Source organism: Hemitrygon akajei, unplaced genomic scaffold, assembly GCF_048418815.1.
Source record: "Hemitrygon akajei unplaced genomic scaffold, sHemAka1.3 Scf000049, whole genome shotgun sequence".
NCBI lineage: Eukaryota > Metazoa > Chordata > Chondrichthyes > Myliobatiformes > Dasyatidae > Hemitrygon > Hemitrygon akajei.
In genome coordinates, this window is record NW_027331935.1 from 5,644,115 (window position 1) to 5,667,339 (window position 23,225).

Consider the following 23,225-nt stretch of genomic DNA (forward strand, 5'->3'; position numbering starts at 1 on the left):
TTATTTGTATCTACTTATAATATAACAACTTAAGCAAAACAATCAAAAGGGACCTTGGGGTTCAAATCCATACATTTCTCATGGTTGCTGCACAGGTTGATAGGGTGGTTAAGAAGGCCTATGGTATGCTAGGCTTCATTAACAGGGGGATTGAGTTCAAGAGTAGAGAGGTCATGTTGCAACTCTACAAATCTCTGGTGAGACTGCACTTTATTATGCAGTATTATGTTCAATTCTGGTCACCTCATTATAGGAAGGATGTGGACGCTATGGAGAGGGTGAAGAGGAGATTTACCAGGATGTTGCCTGGTTTGGAGAACAAGTCATATGAATCAAGGTTAGCAGAGCTGGGACTTTTCTCTTTGGAGAGTAGAAGAATGAGAGGGGACTTGACAGAGGTCTACAAGATTATGAGAAGCATAGACAGGGTGGATAGTCAGTATCTGTTTCCCAGGGCAGCAATAGCAAATACCAGAGGGCATCTGTACAAAATTAAGGGAGGGAAGTCTAGGGGAGACATCAGTGGTAAGTTTTTTTACACAGAGGGTTGTGGGTCCCTGGAATGACTTGCCAGTGATGGTGGTGGAGACTATAACATTAGGGCTATTTGAGAGCCTCTTGGACAGGCACATGGATGAAAGAAAAATAGAGGGTTATGTGGTAGTGTGGATTTAGTACATTTTTTTTAAGGGTTATATGGGTCGGCACAACATGGAGGCCTGAAGGGCCTGTACTGTGCTGTAGTGTTCTATGGTTAACAGTGTTATGTGTGTACATATGTGTAAATATAACTCCCAAACCATTGAGCTCAGGGAATACCAAGCTTAGAGTCTTAAGATGGTAAAGTATGAAAGTTCAGCTCATCCACGGAATAAATGATGAGAGAGAGATATTTGTAATCGAAGGTGAATGTCGAGAGTAGGCAATTGCTTCCAATTCCACAAGTTCCATGGTGATAAAACAGGATAACAGTCGCCGAAGATCTTATCCGTCTTTGTTCCAAATCCACATATGAATTATCACCAAAACTAGCTGATAACAGGGGTACCGTCTTCAAAGGGAACTACCACCCAGGCAAGGGTTAACACACAGGTAGATTCCACAAGGTACTCCCAATCCAGGTCCAACACACAAAGTATTACGGACAGTGATTTCCACAGAATCTCTTTCTCACAAGTGGTTACCACATAACACACCCAAATCCAGTTAAGGGTTAACAAATGTGGTAGCCATGGGATACTCCATCAAAATCCCCATATGGATTATAGGAATTATCACCAACAGTGATTTGTCACGGGGTACCCTGTACAAGTGAATTACCACCCCCAGGGAAGGGTTAGCACAAGTGGTCTTCACAGGTTACTGCCAAATGTAAAGATCCACTCCAGTGGATCAAACAAAGTGACAATCACACATTCAATAGACAATAGGTGCAGAAGTAGACCATTCAGCCCTTCGAGCCTGCACCGCCATTTTGAGATCATGGCTGATCATCTACTATCAATACCCGGTTCCTGCCCTGTCCCCATTTCCTTTGATTCCCCTATCCATAAGATACCTATCTAACTCCTTCTTGAAAGCATCCAAGGAATTGGCCTCCACTACCTTCCGAGGCAGTGCATTCCAGACCCCCACAACTCTCTGGGAGAAGAAGTTTTTCCTTATCTCTGTCCTAAATGACCTACCCCTTATTCTCAAACCATGCCCTCTGGTACTGGACTCTCCCAGCATCTGGAACATATTTCCTGCTTCTATCTTGTCCAATCCCTTAATAATCTTATATGTTTCAATTAGATCCCCTCTCAATCTCCTTAATTCCAGTGTGTACAAGCCCAGTCTCTCTAACCTCTCTGCGTAAGACAGTCCAGACATCCCAGGAATTAACCTCGTGAATCTACACTGCACTTCCTCTACAGCCAGAATGACCTTCCTTAACCCTGGAGACCAAAACTGTACACAATACTCCAGGTGTGGTCTCACCAGGGCTCTGTACAAATGCAAGAGGATTTCCTTGCTCTTGTATGCAATTCCCTTTGTAATAAAGGCCAACATTCCATTAGCCTTCTTCACTGCCTGCTGCACTTGCTCATTCACCTTCAGTGACTGATGAACAAGGACTCCGAGATCTCTTTGTATTACTCCCTTACCCAACTCTATACCATTCAGATATTAATCTGCCTTCCTGTTCTTACTCCCAAAGTGGATAACCTCACACTTATTCACATTAAACGTCATCTGCCAAGTATCTGCCCACTCACCCAGCCTATCGAAGTCACCCTGAATTCTCCTAACATCCTCATCACATGTCACACTGCCACCCAGCTTAGTATCATCAGCAAATTTGCTGATGCTATTCTCTATGCCTTCATCCAAATCGTTAACGTAAATGGTAAACAGCTGTGGTCCCAATACCGAGCCCTGTGGCACCCCACTAGTCACCACCTGCCATTCCGAGAAACACCCATTCACCGCTACCCTTTGCTTTCTATCTGCCAACCAGTTTTCTATCCATGTCAATGTCTTCCCCCGATGCCCTGAGCTTTGATTTTACCCACCAATCTTCTATGTGGGACCTTATCAAATGCCTTCTGAAAATCGAGGTACACTACATCCACTGGATCTCCCCCGTCTAACTTCCTAGTTACATCCTCAAAAAACTCCAACAGATTAGTCAAGCATGATTTACCCTTGGTAAATCCATGCTGGCTTGGCCCAATCCTATCACTGCTATCTAGATATGCCACTATTTCATCCTTAATAATGGACTCCAGCACCTCTCCCACCACCGATGTCAGGCTGACAGGTCGATAGTTCTGTTTTCTCCCTCCCTCCTTTCTTAAAAAGTGGGATAACATTAGCCATTCTCCAATCTTCAGGAACTGATCCTGAATCTAAGGAACATTGGAAAATGATTACCAATGCATCCGCAATTTCCAGAGCCACCTTCTTAGTACCCTAGGGTGCAGACCATCTGGACCTGGGGATTTGTCAGCCCTCAGTCCCATCAGTCTTCTCATCACCGTTTCCTTCCAAATGTCAATCTGTTTCATTTCCTCTGTTACCCTATGTCCTTGGCCCATCCATACATCTAGGAGATTGCTTGTGTCTTCCTCAGTGAAAACAGATCTAAAGTACTCATTAAATTCTTCTGCCATTTCTCTGTTTCCCATAACAATTTCACCCAATTCATTCTTCAAGGGCCCAACATTGTTCTTAACTATCTTCTTTCTCTTCACATACCTAAAAAAAAAAAAGCTTTTGCTATCTTCCTTTATATTCCTGGCTAGCTTGCGTTCATACCTCATTTTTTCTCCCCGTATTGTCTTTTTAGTTAAGTTCTGTTGTTCCTTAAAAACTTCCCAATCATCTGTCCACCCACTCACCTTAGCTCTGTCATATTTCCTTTTTTTTAATGCTATGTAGTCTCTGACTTCCTTTGTCAACCACTGAGGCCCCTTTCCCCCCTTTGAATCCTTCCTTGTCTGGGGGATGAACTGATTTTGCACCTTGTGCATTATTCCCAAGTATACCTGCCATTGCTATTCCACTGTCTTTTCTGCTAGGCTATCCGTCCAGTCAACTTTGGCCAGCTCCTCCCTCATGGCTCCATAGTTTCCCCTGTTCATCTGCAACACTGACACCTCCGAGCTGCCCTTATCCTTCTCAAATTGCAGATAAAAGCTTATCATATTGTGATCACTACCTCCTAATGGTTCCTTTACTGCGAGATCGCTTATCAAATCCTGTTCATTACATAACACTAAATCCAGAATAGTCTTGTCCCTGGTCGGCTCTGGTACAAGCTGCTCCAAGAATGCATCCCCTAGGCACTCTACAAACTCCCTATCCTGTGGTCCAGCACCAATCTGATTCTCCCAGTTCACCTGCATGTTGAAATCCCCCCATAACTACTGCGACATTTCCTTTGCCACATGCACGTATACCCTTGTACATTCATTTCCCAGGTCTGATCTCCCTGCAGCCATGTCTCCGTTATCCCAACAACATCATAGTTACCCATTCGCACCTGGGCTTCAAGCTCATCCGCCTTATTCCTGACACTTCGTGCATTCAGATATAGAATTTTTAACCCATTTCTCCTCTCTCTGTTTGAATAGCTGCCTATTGTGCTTAACCCAGCTCCCCGAACTCCCATCGGGCTCTACGCCCCTAGAATTTTGTTGTCCTTCCTACATTTACTTATTCTTGCAACACATTTAACTCCATGTTCAGTCAGACCATCCCTCTCTACACGAGTCCTCCTTATCGCTTGTTCCGCCCCACCTCCCTCTACTACACACTTATTATTCCGGAACCGTGTAGTCCCCACCTGTCCTTTATTCATCCTCTCGCTATCATCTCTCACATTCTGGATCCCCGCCCCCTGCAAATTTAGTTTAAACCCCCCCAAGAAGCTCTAGCAAACTTCCCTGCAAGAATGTTAGTACCGCTCCAGTTCAGGTGTAAACCGTCCCTTCGGAACAGATCCCACCTTCCCTGGAATAAGGCCCAATTATCCACAAACCTGAAGCCCTCCCTCCTGCACCATCCTCTCAGCCACGTATTAATCTTTATAATCCTCCTGTTCCTTGCTTCACTCGCACGTGGCACAGGTAGCAATCCTGAGATTGTTACCCTGGAGGTCCTGCTCTTCAGCTTCGCACCTAACTCCCTGAACTCCCTACGCAGGACCCCCTCACTCATCCTACCCATGTCATTGGTCCCTACATGGACCACAACATGTAGATCCTTGCCCTCCCTCTCGAGAATAAACTGCACCCGATCCGAGATGTCTCGGACCCCGGCACCAGGGAAGCAACATACCATCTGAGACTTCCGATCTTCCCCACAAAATCTCCTGTCCGCCCCCCTGACTATAGAATCCCCTATCACTACTGCTCTCTTCTCTTCCCTCCTCCCCTTCCTAGTCGCAGGTCCAACCTCAGTGCCAGAGACAGGACCACTGCAGCTTGTTCCTGGTAGGTCATCCCCACCAACAGTATCCAAAACGGTATACTTATTTTTGATGGGAACGGCCACTGGGGTGCTCTTCTCTCTCTGTCTGCTCCCCCTGCCTCTCTTGACTGTCACCCATTTGCCTACCTCCTGTCTTTTCGGTGTGACTGCCTCCCGATAACTCTTATCTATCTCTGCCTCTGCCTCCCGAATGATCCATAGTTCATCCAGCTCCTGCTCCAATTCCCTAACTCGGTCTGATAGGAGCTGCAGCTGGATGCACCTATTGCAGGTGTGGTCATCAGGGACAACTGTGTTGACCCTGACCTCCCACATACTGCATACGGAGCACACCACTGCTCTAACCGTCTCCCTCATTACCTGATCCCAGATTAGTCAGAATAAATGAAAAGCAGGCTTCTTGCCGAAGTCCTCTTGCGCCGAAGCCCGCTGAGCCAAAGCCCAGCACTCTGCTCCTGCGCACTCCGCTGCCCGCTCCTGAAAGTGGGTCGCTTTTTAAAGCCCGCGCTCGCCACTGACGTCACCCGCGCTCGCGCAACTTTACCTTCCTCCTCAGGTATTTTCCAGGTATTTGCTGGATCAATAATCAACCCACCCTTGTGGGCACAGGAGAGTTCAAACACTGAACTTCGGCCACTAGGTCCTTTGTTTCGAACCTTCCATCTTCTTTCTTTCTCTCCATCTGACTGTCTGTCTCTGACTGTCCTTGCTTAAATAAAGCAAATTGCGAGCTATGTAAACACAAGCTGTGAGCAAGTGTAAGCACGCTGCAGAGTCAAATAGTTCCACCCCTCCCTCTCTCTCAGTAAGAATCAAACAGGATCCGAGAAAGCCGGCGGCTGACGTCACTCAGGCACTCTCTCTTAAAATTACAAGAAACCTAGAGGTTCATCACACCACGATCAACCAATACTTTTTCCCTTTAGTCCGAGAGAGTCCTTCTACTCAGTTCCTTCAGTAACACGATTGTAGTCTGTTCAATGTATCCACCGAGATTGCCTCTTCAGTCTCAGAGCCGTGGAGTGGTCAGTAACACCTAATATGGTCCTCTCCACCGAGGTCCGAGTTTCCCTCAATTGCAGTTCTTGGTCAGGACAAAATTCCCAGGTTCTTGGGTGGGATAGTCACTCCTCTCTGCGGGGTGGTTCTCTTCCTTGTAAGCCTGTCGTACCTGTAATGCTTGGAAAATTTTGTTTAGTTGGTATATGTATTTCCCCATCTCTTCCCCGAGGGTATGCATATCCAATTTACCTGGTAGACTTTCTGGGAACAATATTACACAGGGTCTTGGTCCACAGGGTGTCCTCATGGGCCGTCTATAAATGATTTCAGCTGGTGACAACACTGTTTTCCCCTGTGGGGTGACCCTCATGTAGAATAAGTCTAACAGTGGGACCTTCAACCAAGTGAGTCCAGTCTCCGCTGTTAGTTTGGCCAATTTACTCTTCAGAGTGCCATTGACACTTTCCACTAAGCCAGCGGCCCGTGGGTGGTGTACACAGTGGAATTGTTGCTTGATAGTTAGTTTGTTACACACCCCTTCGCTTGCTTTCGCCACAAAATGTGGGCCATTGTCAGAGCTCAGCATCTCTGGCAGGCCGTACCTGGGAATTATATCCCGTAATAATACCTTCACAACAGTCATAACAGTATTATTGGTAGTTGGAATAGCTTCAATCCATCTATTAAATGCATCTATAATAACTAAGCAGTATCTATAGCAATGTACTCTAGGCAATTCAGTAACATCAACTTGTAGACACGAAAATGGTCAAGGGAGTCGTACCCGGTGTGCAGGGTGCAGGTTAACAACCATTCCCTCCTTTCCCAGGTGTGTGCATAATTGACCAATATTGGTAAAAACTGTGTAGGAACACAAACCTGTCCCACTGGGGTGATCCAGAAACCTCGGTCGGGGTCTTTCTGGCACCCCACCTGGAACTACAGCTTGCACTCCTCCTTAGAGGCGTCCCCCTGAAAAGTACGTACCTCCCACATGTCTGGCAAACTCGTTCTGCTTGAGTCATGGAGGATTGCTTGATGGGAATCCGAGGAGACTACAACTATCGAGGATTGTGCAGCACTTTTCGCTGTCTAATCTGCTAAAGCATTGCCTTCAGTGACCTGGTTGGCCATGCGGGTGTGGGCCGCACACTTAATAATAGCCAAAACTCGAGGTAGCTGTTGAGTGGTGAGTAAGTTGTTTACAAAGGAGGCATTACTAATGGGGTGGCCAGAGCAAATCAGGAATCCCCATGTTCCCAGAGAGCCCCGTAGTCATGTACAACTCCAAATGCATAACGGGAGTCCGTGTAATTGTTCACACTTCTATCTGTTGCTAGGATTCAGGCACGAGTCAGAGCAAACGGCTCAGCCTTCTGGACGAGACAGCTGCTTCAAAAGAGGCCTGCTCAATTACTTCACTGTCCGTCACTATCGCATCGCCAGAATATTGTTTCCCTGCTGGATCCACAAAAGGGCTTCCATTCTCATAAAACATTGCCTCGGGCTTGAGGGGATATTGCAGAGTGGATGGGAGAGTCTGTCCTTCTTTCATGGTGATCCGGATGGGGGGCAGTTTTAGAAATTAACAAGCAAGGCCAATTTCATGGCCTGAGATTGTCCAGAGATGGGGTACAGCCTCTTGGGTTCGGTCAATATTAAAAGAGTGTCTTACCAGATGTCCTGTCTTCACCTGAGTCCTTCCAGTATCAGAGTTGGCATGCGGCCAAGTCTGGCCAGCCTCCCTTGGTGCTGGAGGCTTGTTTCATCAGGGTGTAGGCAAGGAACCCTAGGCTCTTTGGCTTGAACCCAAGGCAAACCCTCACGGTGGTATGGGGAACCACCTGTCCTGTCTGTCGCCAAAGGAAATCCGGAACTTCGGCCAGTAATGCACTGTTCTCTCTTCCTTTAACCTCTCTAATGTGACTGGGAACTTTGTTCCTAGAGGGGTGCATAATACCTGCGTTTCTCAATCCCCCTGGAATTACACCTGTAGTGGCTGTGTATGTGAATACGTGCGTTCCGTGCCTTCGAACCCAGACAGAGTGATTGCAGTGTTTGATAGCTGGAATCCATTTTCCGATATAATTTCCTGATTGAGAGTGGTTGTGGTTGCCGGCATATCAATCATAAATGGAATTGGAATTCCAGCAACTTACAATGTTCCGTCGGGCTCTTCCTGAGGGGTGGTACTCACGGCAGGAAGCATCCTTGCTTGTTAATTTGAAAATGGGTTGTTGTCCCCACCTGTCCCTTGGTAGGTTTTTGTTCCCATCTCTGATCCCCAGATATCGCCCTCTCGCATCCTTCTTCCCACTGAACATCTTCACCTTTAATATTAGTTCCCTTCAGGGTTGATTGGGATTTGAAAGTCAGGTCCCAACAATATGTCAAAGCTTGTCACATTCGATTTTGGTCATTGTTTGGCCAATCCATATTATTTGTTTTAATCATGTTGGCTAATTTAGTTGGTAAGTATTGGAGCAGTAGGGAGTTAAACTGGGGGGACAGATTCCCATCTTTACAGGCTTGGTCAGAAGTTGTTCAGACCTCAGATGGAGTCAGCAATCAAATGGCTGAGCATGGTGCGATGAATGTGCTGAGCTGTGTATATCACAATGCAAGAAGCATCGTAGTAAAGCCAGATGAGCTCAGGGCAGGGAATTACGATATTGTAGCCATGATTGGGACTTTGTTGCACCCAATAGTCTGAGGGATTTAGAGGAACAAATTTTTAGAGAGATCGCAGACCATGCCAAAAAACAAAGCTTGATGCAATAGGTGATTTTAACTTTCCATATATTGACTAGGACTCCCATAATGTAAAAGGACTAAATGGGGTAAAGTTTGTCAAATGTGCCCTTAATCAGTCTGTAGGATTCCCGACGTATAAGTTTGCAATAAGCTGTTAGGAAATGATCCAGGGCTGATGACAGAAATTAGTGATCATAATGCCATGAGATTCAAAAGTAAATATGGAAAAAGAGAGGTCTGGACCACGGGTTGAGATTCTAAATTGGAGAAAGGTCAATTTTGATGGTATCAGAAAGGATCTGACAAGTGTGGTTTGCGACAGGCTGTTTTCTGGCCAAGGAGTCCTTGGTAAGTGTGAGGCCTTCAGAAGTGAAATTTTGAGGGTGTTGAGTTTATATGTGCCAGTCAAAATAAAAGTTGAAAGGTAAATGGTGCAGGGAAACTTGGTTTTCAAGAGATATTGAGGCCCTGGATATTTTATTCTTCTGAATGCCTCAGACAGTTGGGTGCTACCAAGACTCATTAATGACTACAAATCATAAATCCATGCAAGCTCATCTGACTTTTTTTTTGTCATCTTCTGTTGGTTTCGAAAAGCTTCCCAATAGTTTTTGCTCTTTTGTTTGCTCTCTCTTTGGTCTTTATGTTGGTTTTGGCTTCTCATTTCAGCCATGGTTGTGTCATTCTGCCTTTCCAATGCTTCCGCTTCTTTGGGATGTATTGATCACTCAGCTCCCGAATTGCTCCCAGAAACTCCAGCCATTGCTGCTCCGTTGTCACTCCTACCTTTCCCCTTACAAGTTTGGCCAGCTTCTCTGTCATAGAAAGTTCAGTACAGAAACTGGCTATTTGGCCCATCTAGTCAATGCTGAAAAAACATTTATGCTGTCTAATGCAACTACCTGCACTGGGACAATCACCCTTCATGCCCCTACCATCCAAGTACCTATCAAACTTCTCTTATTGTTGAAACTGGGCTTATATTCACCACTTTTGCTGGCATCTCATTCCACACTCTCACGACCATTTCATTAAAGAGATTTCCCAAATGTTCCCGTTAAATTTTCACCTTCCCCACTTACCCATGACCTCTGGTTGTCATCCTACCCAACCTCAGTGGAAAAAGCTGTTTGCATTTACCCTATCTATACCCTCATAATTCTAACAGATCCTCAAAGCAATGTATAATTTACTTTCTGATGTTTAAACTCTTTTTTAGGGCTATAAAGTGATGAGGGGCATTGATCGTGTGGATAGCCAGAGGTTTTACCCCCAGGGTTGAAATGGCTAACACGAGGGGGCATAGTTTTAAGGTGCTTGGAAATAGTTACCGAGGGGATGGCAAGGGTAAGTTTTTTACTTAGAAAATAGTGTGTGTGTGCAATCCACTGCCAGCAGTGGTGGTTGAGGCAGATACAATAGGGTTTTTTAACAGCCTCTTACATAGGCACATGGAGCTTAGAGAAATAGAGGGCTATGTGCTAGGGAAATTCTAGGCAGTTTCTAGAGTAAGTTACGTGGTTGGCACAACATTATAGGCTGAATGGCCTGGAATATGATGTAGATTTCTATGCTCAATGTTCTATGTTGAACAGTGAAATAACATCTCTTCTTTAATCTGTACAGGGTCCACGATTTTAATGTGGCCTTTTCACACTCCAATAGAACCTTTGTCCATCTCCTGAGTAAATAGAGATGAAAACATATTTAAGATCTCTCCATCTGCTGTGGTTCCATACGTGGATTGCCATTCTGGTCTTACAGAGAACGTTTTTCATTCCTGACCTTGTCTGTCTCCATCTGTCTCCACAACACCTCCACTATCTCTTCTGTTATTCAGGCATCCATTCCCCCTGAGACGTTAGTTGAACCCCCCCTTACCCCCACCCCCCACCATGCAGCTCTATCACCCCTTTGGTTTTCGTCTCCCAGATCAATAAAAAGGAGGTGCATACAGGCAGATAGGAACAAATGGGCTACTTATGAGATACAGGAAATTCAAGTGAACACTGATGAAAGAAGGCATGAGGTTGCCCCAGCAGACAAGGTGAAGGAGAATCCTCATGGATTCTGCAGATATGTTAAGAGCAAAAAGATTGCAAGGATGAAAATTAATCCTTTACAAAATCAGAATGGTAATCCATATGAGGAGACAAAATAGATGGGGGAGATTTTTTCTGCATTCGTATTTACTCAGGAGGTGGACACAGAGTCTATAGAAGTGAGGCAAAGCAGCATCAACTTCATGGACACTGTACAGATTACAGAGGTGGAGGTGTTTGCCGTCTGAAGGCAAATTGCCATGGATAAATCCCCAGGGCCTGACAAATTGTTCCCTGGGACCCTTTGGAAGACAAGTGCAGAAGTTGTCGGGGCCCAAGCACAGATATTTAAATCATCCTTAGTGACAGGTGAGGTAGTAGAGGATTGGAGGACAACCGATGTTGTTCCGCTGTTCAAGAAAGGCTCTAAAAATAAACTAAGAAATTGTACATTGGTGTGCTTGACATCAGTAGGGGGAAAGTTATTGGAACTTATGTGCAGGAACCGGATATATAAGTATTTGGATAGATGTGAATTGATTAAGGATAGACAACATAGCTTTGTGCTTGGTAGTTCATGGCTCACCAATCTTATAGAGTTTCTCGAGGAAGTTATCAGGAAAGTGGATGAAGGCAAGGCAGTGGATGTTGTCTACATGGACTTCGGCAAGGCACTTGACAAAGTCTCATTTGGGAGGAGGGTCAAGAAGGTTCAGTCACTCAGCATTCAAGATGAGATAGTAAATTGGACGAGACACTGTCTTTGGGAGAAGCCAGAGTGTGGTAGCAAATGGTTGCCTCTCTGACTGGAGGCCTGTGACTAGTTGTGTGTCATAGGGATCAGTGCTTGATCTGTTGTTGTTTGTCATCTACATCAGTAATCTGGATGATAGTGTGGTTAACTGGATCAGTAAATTTGTGGATGACACCAAGATTGGGGTGTAGTGGACAGCGAGGAAGACCATCATGGCTTACAGTGCAATCTGGACCAGCTGGAAAAATGGTTTGAGAAATGGAAAATGGAATTTAATGCAGACAAGTGTGAGGTGTTGCACTTTGGTAGGACCTACCAGTGTAGGTCTTATACAGTGACTGTTTGAGCACTGAGGAGTGTTGTAGAGGAAAGGGACCTGGGAATACAAGTCCGTAATTCACTGAAAGTGGTATCACAGTTAGATAGAGACGGAAAGAAAGATTTCAGCCCATTGGCCTTCATGAACCAAAGCACTGACAACAGTAGATAGATGAAAGTTGTAAAAGAGGTTCCGAGAGTTCAGAGAAAATTCACAAGGATTTTGCCAGGTCTGGAGGACTTGGGTTACGAGGAAAAATTGAACAGGTTAGGACTTTATTCCTTGGAATGTAGAAGATTGAGGGGAGATTTGATTGTGATAGAGGGGCATAGTTAAAATGCAAGCTGGCTTTAACCACGGAGATGGTGTGGAACTACAACCAGAGGCCATGGGTTAAGGGTGAAAGGTGAAATGTTAAGGGGAACATGAGGGGAAACTTCTTCACACAGATGGCCATCTGGGTGCGAAATGAGCAGCCAACACAAATGGTGAATGCGAGCTGGATTTCAACATTTAAGGAGTTTTGTGTAGGGACCTGAATGGTAGGGGTGTGGGAGTGGGGAGTTTAAATAGTTTAGCACAAGCTAGATAGCCCAAAGGGCCTGTTTCTTTGTTGGTACTTTTCTGCAAGAGCCTTTAACAGCTGTGCGGACCAACCATTCATCTCAGCAAGAAATTTTTATAAGGCATTAAAACTGTGGCACTTTAAGTTAATAATACATATAAGAAAATCCCAGCTGCACGTCAAGAAAGACTATTTGTGTGAGAATTTTTCAGTTACTGTGTGGCCAGGCACCCATGCAGCTCAGCAGGAACAGGGAATAATACCAATGGAGGGAGCCAAACTGAGCCAAGGCACAAATTGGAGACCACAGAAATGCCCCATTCCTATAGAAACAAGAAGAGCATCAGAGAATTGATGGTCATTCCAGATACCAGCACTGTGCCCAGTTAGAAGATGATTTCTCTGTGCAACTTGGGTGGAACCTCACTGTAACAGTGTGATGCTGGATCAGACCTTGACAACTCAAGTAATCTCATCCGAAGTGTTGTCCTACACCCAGTGATGGATTTTGTAAATCTTTTTACAGGTTAAAAATGAGAAGGAATTTGTCTCCCGGAAGCTCAGACATGGCACACCAGTTTTGCTGTCTCTGTCTAGATATTTAAGAAGTGAAGCAAGGGGTCCAATCGACCATCCTACCTGATCAGACTACGGGGCAGGATTCACTCAGTCATTTGACCAACTGGCACGCCCGTCATTTTACACAGGGGAGAGCCCATTCTTCTGCTCAGACATTGGGAATGGATTCAATCAGTCATCTCAACTGAAGGTACATCAGCAAGTTCACACTGGGCAAGGTCATTCACCTGTTCTGTGTGTAAGAAAGCATTTAGTCTGTCAACCCACCTGTGGACCCACCAGTCAGAAGCTGGTCATCTGCTGAATTTCTGGGAAAGGGTTCACTCGGTCATCTGACCTGATGGCACACAAGCGAGTTCACACCGGGGAGCGGCCGTTCACTTGCTCGGGCTGTGGGATGAGATTCACTCGGTCATCCACACTACAGAGTCACCAGCGAGTTCACACTGGGGAGAAGCCATTCACCTGCTCAGACTGTGGGAAGGGATTCACTTTGTCATCTCACCTACTGACACACCAGCGAGTTCACACTGGGGAGAAGCCGTTCACCTGCTCAGTCTGTGGGAAGAGATTCACTCAGTCATCCCACCTACAGATACATCAGCGAGTTCACACTGGGGAGAAGCCATTCATCTGCTCAGAATGTGGGAAGAGATTCACTGATTCATCCACCTTACAGAGACACCAGCGAGTTCACACTGGGGAGAGGCCGTTCACCTGCTCAGTCTGTGGGAAGGGATTCATCAACTCTTCCAGCCTACTGACACACCAGCGAGTTCACACTGGGGAGAAGCCATTCACCTGCTCAGAATGTGGGAAGGGATTCACTCGGTTATCCAGCCTGCAGTGTCATCAGCATGTTCACACTGGGGAGAAGCCGTTCATCTGCTCAGACTGTGGGAAGGGATTCACTCGGTCATTTGACCTAATGGCTCACCAGCGAGTTCACACTGGGGAGCGGCCATTTACCTGCTCAGACTGTGGGAAGGGATTCACTTTGGCATCGAAACTAGTGAGACACCAGCGAGTTCACACTGGGGAGAAGCCGTTCAACTGCTCAGTCTGTGAGAAGAGATTCATCAACTCTGCCAGCCTACTGACACACCAGCGAGTTCACACTGGGGAGAAGCCATTCACCTGCTCAGTCTGCGGGAGGGGATTTACTCAGTCATCCCACCTACAGAGACACCAGCATGTTCACACTGGAGAGAAGCCATTCACCTGCTCAGAATGTGGGAAGAGATTCACTGATTCATCCACCCTACAGAGTCACCAGAAAGTTCACACTGGAGAGAAGCCATTCACCTGCTCAGAATGTGGGAAGAGATTCACTGATTCATCCACCCTACAGAGTCACCAGAAAGTTCACACTGGGGAGAAGCCATTCACCTGCTCAGTCTGTGGGAAGGGATTCACTCGGTCATCTCACCTACTGACACACCAGCGAGTTCACACTGGGGAGAAGCCATTTACCTGCTCAGTCTGTGGGAAGAAATTCACTTCGTCATCCAGCCTGCAGAGACATCAGTCAGTTCACACCGGGGAGAAACCGTTCACCTGCTCAGTCTGTGGGAAGGGATTCACTCAATCATCTAAACTGAAGGTACATCAGCGAGTTCACACTGGGGAGAAACCGTTCACCTGCTCAGTCTGTGGGAAGGGATTCACTCGGTCATTTCACCTACTGACACACCAGCGAGTTCACACTGGGGAGAAGCCATTCACCTGCTCAGTCTGTGGGAAGAGATTCACTGATTCATCCAACCTGCAGAGACATCAGTCAGTTCACACCGGGGAGAAACCGTTCACCTGCTCAGTCTGTGGGAAGGGATTCACTCAATCATCTAAACTGAAGGTACATCAGCGAGTTCACACTGGGGAGAAACCGTTCACCTGCTCAGTCTGTGGGAAGGGATTCACTCAGTCCTCCACCCTACAGAAACACCAGTCAGTTCACACCGGGGAGAAACCGTTCACCTGCTCAGTCTGTGGGAAGGGATTCACTCAATCATCTAAACTGAAGGTACATCAGCGAGTTCACACTGGGGAGAAACCATTCACCTGCTCAGTCTGTGGGAAGGGATTCACTCAGTCCTCCACCCTACTGAAACACCAGTCAGTTCACACATTCTGAACTATTCACCTGCTCAGAATGTTGGAAAGGATTCATTCAGTCATCCCAACTACTGGCACACCAGTCAGTTCACATTCTTATTAATTCCTTGCTTTTGCTTGCTGAGGACATTCATTTTAAGAGAGAGAGTGATTAAGAAGGCAAATCAGTCGGGCTTGCAGCTTGTTTACATCGCTCACAGCTTGTTTAGTTTTAACCAAGGACTCACACTCAGAGTCAGATGGAGATGAAGGAGGAAAAATGGAAGGATCGAAACCAGGGAACTAGTGGCCAAGGGTCACTGTTTAGAGCTTTCCTATGCCCACAAGGGTGGGTTAAGTGTTGATTCACCATACATCGAATGTGTGGTTATCACCTCATTTGATCCATAGGTGTGGATCGGATTTGGGGTATCCTGTGAAGACTACTTATGTGTTAACGCTTGGCTGGGTGTGGTGTGATAATTCACTTGAAGGCGATACCCATTGTGACAAGTCACTTTCGGTGATAATTCGTATGTGGATTTGAAACGATGAAGCATAAAATCTACAGCAACTGTTCTCTCGTTTCACCACAATGGAACCTTTGGAAATCGACGTAATTGCCTTCTCTCGACATTTACCCTGGATTACAAATATCTCTCTCTCATCACCTATTCCGTGGATGAACTGAACTTCCATACTTTACCATCTCAAGACTCTAAGCCTTGTTTCCCCCGAGCTCAATAGTTTGGGAGTTATATTTTGTTACGCCTGTGCCCCAACTCTGAGGGGCTGAAGGGTACAAAGTAGCCCCCACCTTTTTGAGAATCGCAAGATCGTTATTAATTCAGGTCAGGAGACGCAGGAAATGAGAGAAAGACATGCAGAATCCACATGGGGTTTGGAATGTCCTGGCCCCTCAGCGATACAAAGCCACGGGAAATGGCCATTGTCTCTTGGAGACGGAATTGTGTATTGAGTACTGTACTATTTATTTGAAGCCCTCAGGGAATGAGCCGAGGGGGCTGGCTGAGGGATTGCATCATCCCAACCTGATTGACATTTGAGACCCCGTGAGTAAGGATAAAAGAGGGTCTGGGGAACAACCCCTTTAGACGCACCAGGAGAAACGATAGAAATCCCGTGACAGCGTTTAATAGCGACTGCCGGTGGTGACTTGTGTGTGTGTCCATCCTTGCTCGGATGACGAGTTTTCCATGGAACGGCTTAGCTAAAGGACCGACTACAAAAACAGAACTCTCGAAGGATCAACATCATAAAAAGGAAAGCAGGCAAGTTTAAAACATCTGTCTCTCTTGACTCCAACAAAAGGCTGCAGCCTGCATGAACTTGAGTGACTTTTATATTTCCATCGGACAATACATTATCCCCTACACAACGATAGAGTTATTTCTTATTGATTATTATTATACCCACGCTTTTAGATTTAGTATTGATGATGTATATTATCTGTATGTTTGCATTGATATTATTTTTGTGTATTTTTATCAATAAATACTGTTAAAAATAGTACCATCAGACTTCAACGGACCTCTCTATCTTTGCTGGTAAGTGACCCAGTTTTGGGGTACGTAACAATTTACACACATATATACACATAAAACTGTTAACTTTTGTTTATCTTGCTGAATTTACTTTATTATAAGTAGATACTAATAAAGATAGTGGTTTTAACATCAAAACTAGGCTCCAGGAGTAGTCTATTGTTGCTGGTTAATTTCTAAAGCTTTAGTTTCTAAATATTTGTTCATAACAAAATTGGGGCCTGCATCTGGGATATGAACAAATTTGAGGGCGTGTTGATTAATTAATTATTGATTTCATTGGGGAAATCCCTTTTGATTTATTTGTGTGTGCAAAATCAGCAGCAATGGATGTTGATAAATGTCTGGAAGCACCAACCTCTGAGTCACTAGAGGACGCCAGAAGGATCGTGTTGTTGTGTATTGTGAAAAGGTTTAAACTTGCTAAGGTGAAATTGACAATGAGGAAGGCACAGATGCAGAGGATTATAGCTGAACATCATGTATCTGAGGTGTGTTTAAAGTGGAAGAGTTGGAGGTGTTTCTTGAAAGTAAACCTAGTGAGCTTGAGCTCCATTACAAGTAGGAAAAGTTAAAGATGGAGGCTGCGGAAAGGCAGAGGCAGTTTGAGGCTAGAGAGGCAGAAAAACAGAGGGAGGAAGCAGAAAGACAGAGGGTGTTCGAGCTGGAAAACATAGAGAGATTGCAGCAAAGGGGTCTAGCGTTAGACTCTGGTGATAAGTTTGAGGACAGTCGGGAAGTTAAATTGGTACCTCCACTTGACGAGGCAGAGGTTGATAAATACTTTCAGCATTTTGAGAAGTTGCTCAGAGTTTAAAGTGGCCAAAAAGGGTTGGGCTATTCTCTTACAATGTGTAATTGAGGGGAAGGCTCAGCAAGCCTATTCTGCTTTGACAGTTGATGAAGCAGCTGATTATGACATAGTGAAACAGGCTGTGCTCAAACTTACAAGTTGGTTCCAGAATCATACAGGCAAAAGTTTAGAAATTCAAGGAAATCTGTGAACCAGACTTATATGGAATTTTCTTGTGAGAAGTTTGTGTTTTGGCTGGTGCACATATAAAAATATAAATGATGATTTTAACAGCTTGAAAGAGTTGGTTGTAATTGAAGAATTCAAAAGGTGCGTCTCTGATGACATAAAGACGTATTTAGATGAAAAAGATGCTGCTACATTGCAAGAGTCTGCTAGATTAGCAGATGAGTTCGCTTTAACTCATAATGTTAAATTTACCCAGTATAAGAGTTTCCAAAAAGAGTAGCAGGGATCACCAGGGTAAACCAGAAATTAAAGCTGGGACTAGTGACAAGAGTAAGGATGTCGGGAAGCAGTTGAAGGAGAAATATTCTGGTCTTACTTGTTACTATTGTAAGAAGCTGCTCATATGATGGCTAACTGTTCTATCCTGAAGAAGAAAAAGAAAAAGGAGGCAGTCCCAAATGCCTGTGTTCAGTATGTTGAAGCACCTATAACCCCACAGGGTTCTGAACATTCTGTTGAGACTCAGTTAAGTACTGAGAGGTCTGACCGAGTTAAGAAGGGATTTGAATATTTTATGTCCGATGGGTTTGTATTAGTAAAGGAAGGGTCTACGAAGGTACCAGTGAAAATTCTTCAAGATGCTGAGGCTTCTCAGTCACTTATATGAGACAGCGTTCTAAAGTTTGGTGATAAGACTGACACTGGTGAGGTAAATCTTATTAAAGGTATTGGGGGCGGCGTGGTTTTTGTGCCATTGCCCAAGGTACCTTTACAGTCAGGGTTGGTTTCCAGACCTGTTAAGATCAGATTGTGCTCCAGTTTACTGGTGGAAGATGTTACTTTGCTGTTAGGGAATGACCTGGCAGATGGTAAAGTTGTTCCTGTAGTGCAGTTGACAACTAAGCCAACCACTGACGACCCTCAGATGGATTTTAACATTTATCCTTCCTGCGCAGTAACTCACAGTATGGCTAAAAAGTCTGCCGACGCAGACAGTTCTGTGCAGCATGATTCTGATACCAGTGATAGCCAAAATTGGGATTCAAATTATGCTGACTTGTCAGGGACTTTTCTGTCGTCATTGTTTCAACAGGATTCATGTAGACAGTCTGATGAGAAAGACTTATCCCTGTCTAGGAAGGAGTTTATAGCAGAACAGAACCGAGACCCTGAGATTGAAGCTTTAAAAGAAACAGCTCTCTCTGATGATGAGATTAAGAAAGTGCCAGTCGGGTATTATCCCAAGGATGGAGTGTTAATGAGGAAGTGGATGCCACCTGCTACACCTGTGAGTGAGAAATGGGCAATTGTTCACCAATTTGTAGTTCCTAAATTTTCAGTCCTGTAAACTTTAACTTCGCCCCACAGTATGTCCTTAGGTGGCCATTTTGGAGTGAATTAAACTGTAAAAAGGATTATGAACGAACTTTACTGGCCTAATTTGAGGAAAGATGTTATGACCTTTTGCAGAGCCTGTCACACTTGTCAAGTTGTGGATAAACCTAATCAGGTCACCCCAGTGGCCCCACTCCGGCCTATACCTGCATTCAGTGAACCCTTTTCCAAAGTTATAGTGGATTGTATTGGCCCATTGGCAAAGACTAAAGCTGGCCATCGGTATTTGCTAACTATTATGAGTACCTCATCCAGATTCCCAGAGGCAAAACCTCTCAGGAATATTAAAGCTCAAACTGTGACAAAGGCTCTTACTAAGTTTTTTTTACTCTATTTGGTTTGCCTAAAGCAATCCAGACTGATCAAGGAAGTAATTTTACATCTGGTTTATTCCAGCAGGTGGTTTATGAACTGGGAGCTAAATGAATTACATCATCTGCATACCATCCGGAATCACAAGGGGCTTTAGATAGATTTCATTCCACCCTCAAAACAATGAATAAGACATACTGTGTTGAAAATGGAAAATACTGGGATGAAGGAATATATTTGTTTTTGTTCACAGTAAGAGAGTCAGTACAGGAATCACTGGGCTTTAGTCCATTTGAATTTGTATTTGGTCACTGCGTGAGGGGACCTTTGACCTTGTTAAAGGAACAGTGGATTGATGGGATGTACATGTTAACTTCTTAGACTATGTTTTGAAGTTCAAAAACAAACTACACCAGTCCTGTAGCCTAGCAAGACAAAACTTATAGATTTCTCAAAGCAAAATGAAGTTTTGGTTTGATAAGCAGGCTTGTGAAAGAAAATACCAGGTGGGGGGTGAGGTGGTTGCCTTATTTCCAATGTGGATGAATCCAGTTAAGGCGAAATTCAGTGGACCGTATGAAATAGTCTCTTGTTAATGATGTGAATTATGTTATTAAGACACCCGACCGATGCAAACCAACACAGGTGCTACACATAAATACGATACAGACTTATTTTGACAAGCAGGCACCATCTGTGGGTTTTATTATCAAAACATATGAATCTGGCAACCCTGAGAATGAAACAATTAACTCATCTGAGACTTTTCACAAGCCAAACACGGTCCCAGTTAGGCTAATGAACTCGGTTGTTCAAGAAAACATTGATAATAAGTTGGCTCATCTGCAGCCAAAGCAACAACAACAGCTGAAGAAATTAATTCTGAAGTTTAAAGATTTATTTCCCAATGTTCCCAAGCAAACCACGGTCTCAGTACACGACGTAGATTTCGGACCAGCCAAACTGATTAAACAACACCCATATTGCATGAAGGTAGAAAAGTGTAAATTGGTTGAGCAAGAAATTGAATATATGCTGAACAATGGTATTATTAGACCTGTGATTATGGACTGTGCCTCCAAGAACCATGTCTGTAAAAGAGAGAGAGAGAAGAGCACAAGCAGCTTGTTACAGAGACAGATAGAGCGGAGGGCCTGCATGATGGACAGCTGGTGTTCAGCACAATGGTATTTAAAGGAGTGTTGCTGTTTGTTTCATAGGACAGGCAGACACACGAAGGCTAATGGGAAGAGTTGTCACTGAAGTTTTAAATGCCCACGGGGGGTGGGGGGAGGAGGTTGAGGATCAGTTAAGAGGAATCAGTCTGTGACTATTAGTGCGTGTAAGAGCGACCCTGTGAAATCTGCTAGAAACCCTTGCCTGGGTTGGTAGACTGTCACTTGAAGACGGTGCTCTTAAGTTGGTCATGTTTGGCTAACTTGGAAGATTTGGAGGACATCGGAAGAGGGTCGACAACACCTGTTTGGATGCCAGATCTCTCACTCACTTCAATCCCGTGAACTGAACTAAATATCCTTACCACACCAGCGTAAGACTGCATCATTTACCAGCTAAGTTTGGAAAATATATATTTACACCTATATATGCATAACACTGCTAGATTTTGCACTGATTATGGAAAGGTAAATGAAGTAACAAAAACAGATGCATATCCTATCCGTAGGTTGGACGATTACATCGATAAGGCTGGAAAAGCTAAATTTCTTACAAAGATTGATCTGTTGAAAGGGTATAGGTGTGTTCCATTGACAGACAAAGGTAGAGAAATTTCTGTGTTTGTGACACCTTCTGGGTTGTACGAATACAATGTTTTGCCCTTTGGAATGAAAAATGCTCTAGGAACATTCCGGAGAATGATTGATTCTGTAATTCGAGGGTTGGAACACACAGATACCTATACTAATGACGTAGTCACAGGGAGTGACACTTGGAATGACCGTATCTCTGCAGTAGAAAAGCTGTTTGACAGGCTTTCCCAGGCCAGACTTACAGTTAACTTACCTAAGAGTGAATTTGGCCATGTCACTGTGACATATCTCGGCAATGTTGTAGGTCAAGGCAAATTGGTTCCTGTTCAGGCAAAAGTCCAGGCAATTTTCTGAATTTTCTATTTCGACTGGTAACAAGGCTCTTGGAAGGTTTCTGGGAATGGTTGGATATTATTGTAAGTTCTTTAAGAACTTTGCTGGTATCGCTCTTCCGCTAACTAATCTCCTGAAGAAGGGTGAAAAGTTTGTTTGGACCGAGCCTTGTCAGAAGATTGATTGAAAGTTATTATTTGAGATTAGGCCAATCAGTGTAGTGTCGTCAACAAATTTAATTCGCAGATTGGAGCTGTGAGTGGCGACACAAGTCATGGGTGCACAGAGAGTAAAGGAGGAAGCCAGGGAGACAACCCTGTGGGGTATGTGTGCTGAGGGTCAGAGAGACAGAAGTGAGGGAGTCCACACTTAGCACCTGCTGGCGATCTGACAGGAAGACCAGGATCCAGCTACACAAGACAGGGTGAAGGCCGAGGTCTCTGAGCTTCTTGTTGAAACTTCACGCCTTGGTATGGCTACTGCTCTGCTCATGACTGCAAGGAACTGCAGAGAGCTTTGGAGAACAGAGAACATCAGAGAAACAAGCCTCCCCTCCATGGACTCTTCCTACACTTCCCCTGCCTCGGAAAAGCAGGATAAGAACTCAAAGATCCTCACAATCTGGACATTCTTGCAGCCAACCTGCTCTCCCTTCAAGGAAGCTATACAAAAGCCTTAAAGTGCATACCAGAAGGCTCAAGGTCGGCTTCCTGTCTGTGGTTATAAGCCAAATGTATGATAAAATGGACTCGAGCTCACAATGTAACTTGACATGACACTGCACCATATGTCTATCTGCACTGCAATTTCTCTGCAGCCATAATGCTTTGTTACAGTTATTGTCTTGTCGTATATCAACTCAATGTACTGTTGTATTGTATTGATCTGTGTGGATGGTACATCAGGCAAATTTTTCACTGTAGTTCAGTACATGATGATAATAACAATATCCCCATTTTAATTGTGTGGAAAGATTAGACAGACTGAGCTTCTGCTTTGGAATCACAGAAGGAAAATTAACTGTTGCCTTTTCTGAGGAATGCAAATAAATAGAAAAGGCTTCAATCTCGCATTACAATCTGCGGTAACTGGGATCAGGTGACCGGTGGTGGGTCTCCAATATCAGAATCAGGTTTAATAGCACCAGCATATGTCATGAAATTTGTTGTCTCTGCAGCAGCAGTAGAACCTAACTCATAACAATAGATATTGACAATTGTGAGTTAAAATAAGAATATACATATTAAAAGGTTAAATTATATAAGTAGTACAAAAAATGTAATAAACTATTTTAATAGTGTGGAACTATTTGACTGACTGGGTTGTTGCTTTGGAAATTCTGGAGTGAAGCTTCGCTGAACTGTACACATTTATGAGAAGCTGAGATAAATCAAAAGGCTAAATTCTCACATAAATGGGTCACACATCCAGAAACATCGGCTGCACTTCAGCAGGTAAAACAGTGGAATGAAACATGCTGAACGTATTGCAGAAAAAAACTTTGTCCACCCACCATGAGAGGAAGTGACAGATCTGGATCTCACTGCCTTGTCTGTACGGGTGAAAGATGAAGCTACACATACACGTAGAGCAGTGACCCACAGATGCTGCAGAGAAACGTGAACAGGAAACGGGATCAGGTGGCGGTTGGAGGGTCAACCACCTGAACCAGTGACTCTGCTCCTCACCCTCACACGCTGCCCGACCCATTGGCCGCATTTCCCACATTATTTCATATTTACACCAGATACATATTTCGTTCTTCCCTCCATGTCTTCCCCAT

The 23,225-nt window shown here is 44.5% G+C and overlaps 1 protein-coding gene and 2 long non-coding RNA genes across 3 annotated transcripts in view; all 3 read left to right on the forward strand.

Moving 5' to 3' along the window:
• The window catches only part of LOC140721021 (uncharacterized), a 689,868-nt gene that overhangs the window by 628,828 nt on the left and 37,815 nt on the right, over positions 1-23,225 (forward strand). The window lies entirely within an intron of this gene.
• On the forward strand, positions 13,390-16,551 carry LOC140720999 (uncharacterized). Its single transcript, XM_073035863.1, has one exon. It carries the CDS (start codon positions 13,390-13,392, stop codon positions 15,124-15,126), a length of 1,737 nt encoding a protein of 578 aa, XP_072891964.1. The 3' UTR covers positions 15,127-16,551.
• Positions 18,404-22,747, forward strand: LOC140721043 (uncharacterized). The gene is made up of 2 exons (XR_012097312.1): positions 18,404-18,921; positions 19,425-22,747. It is a non-coding gene; the product is annotated as an uncharacterized lncRNA (long non-coding RNA).

Coding starts and splice junctions, on each gene's coding strand:
- LOC140720999 (XM_073035863.1), top strand. CDS start 13,390: ATGAGATTCACTCGGTCATCCACACTACAGAGTCACCAGCGAGTTCAC.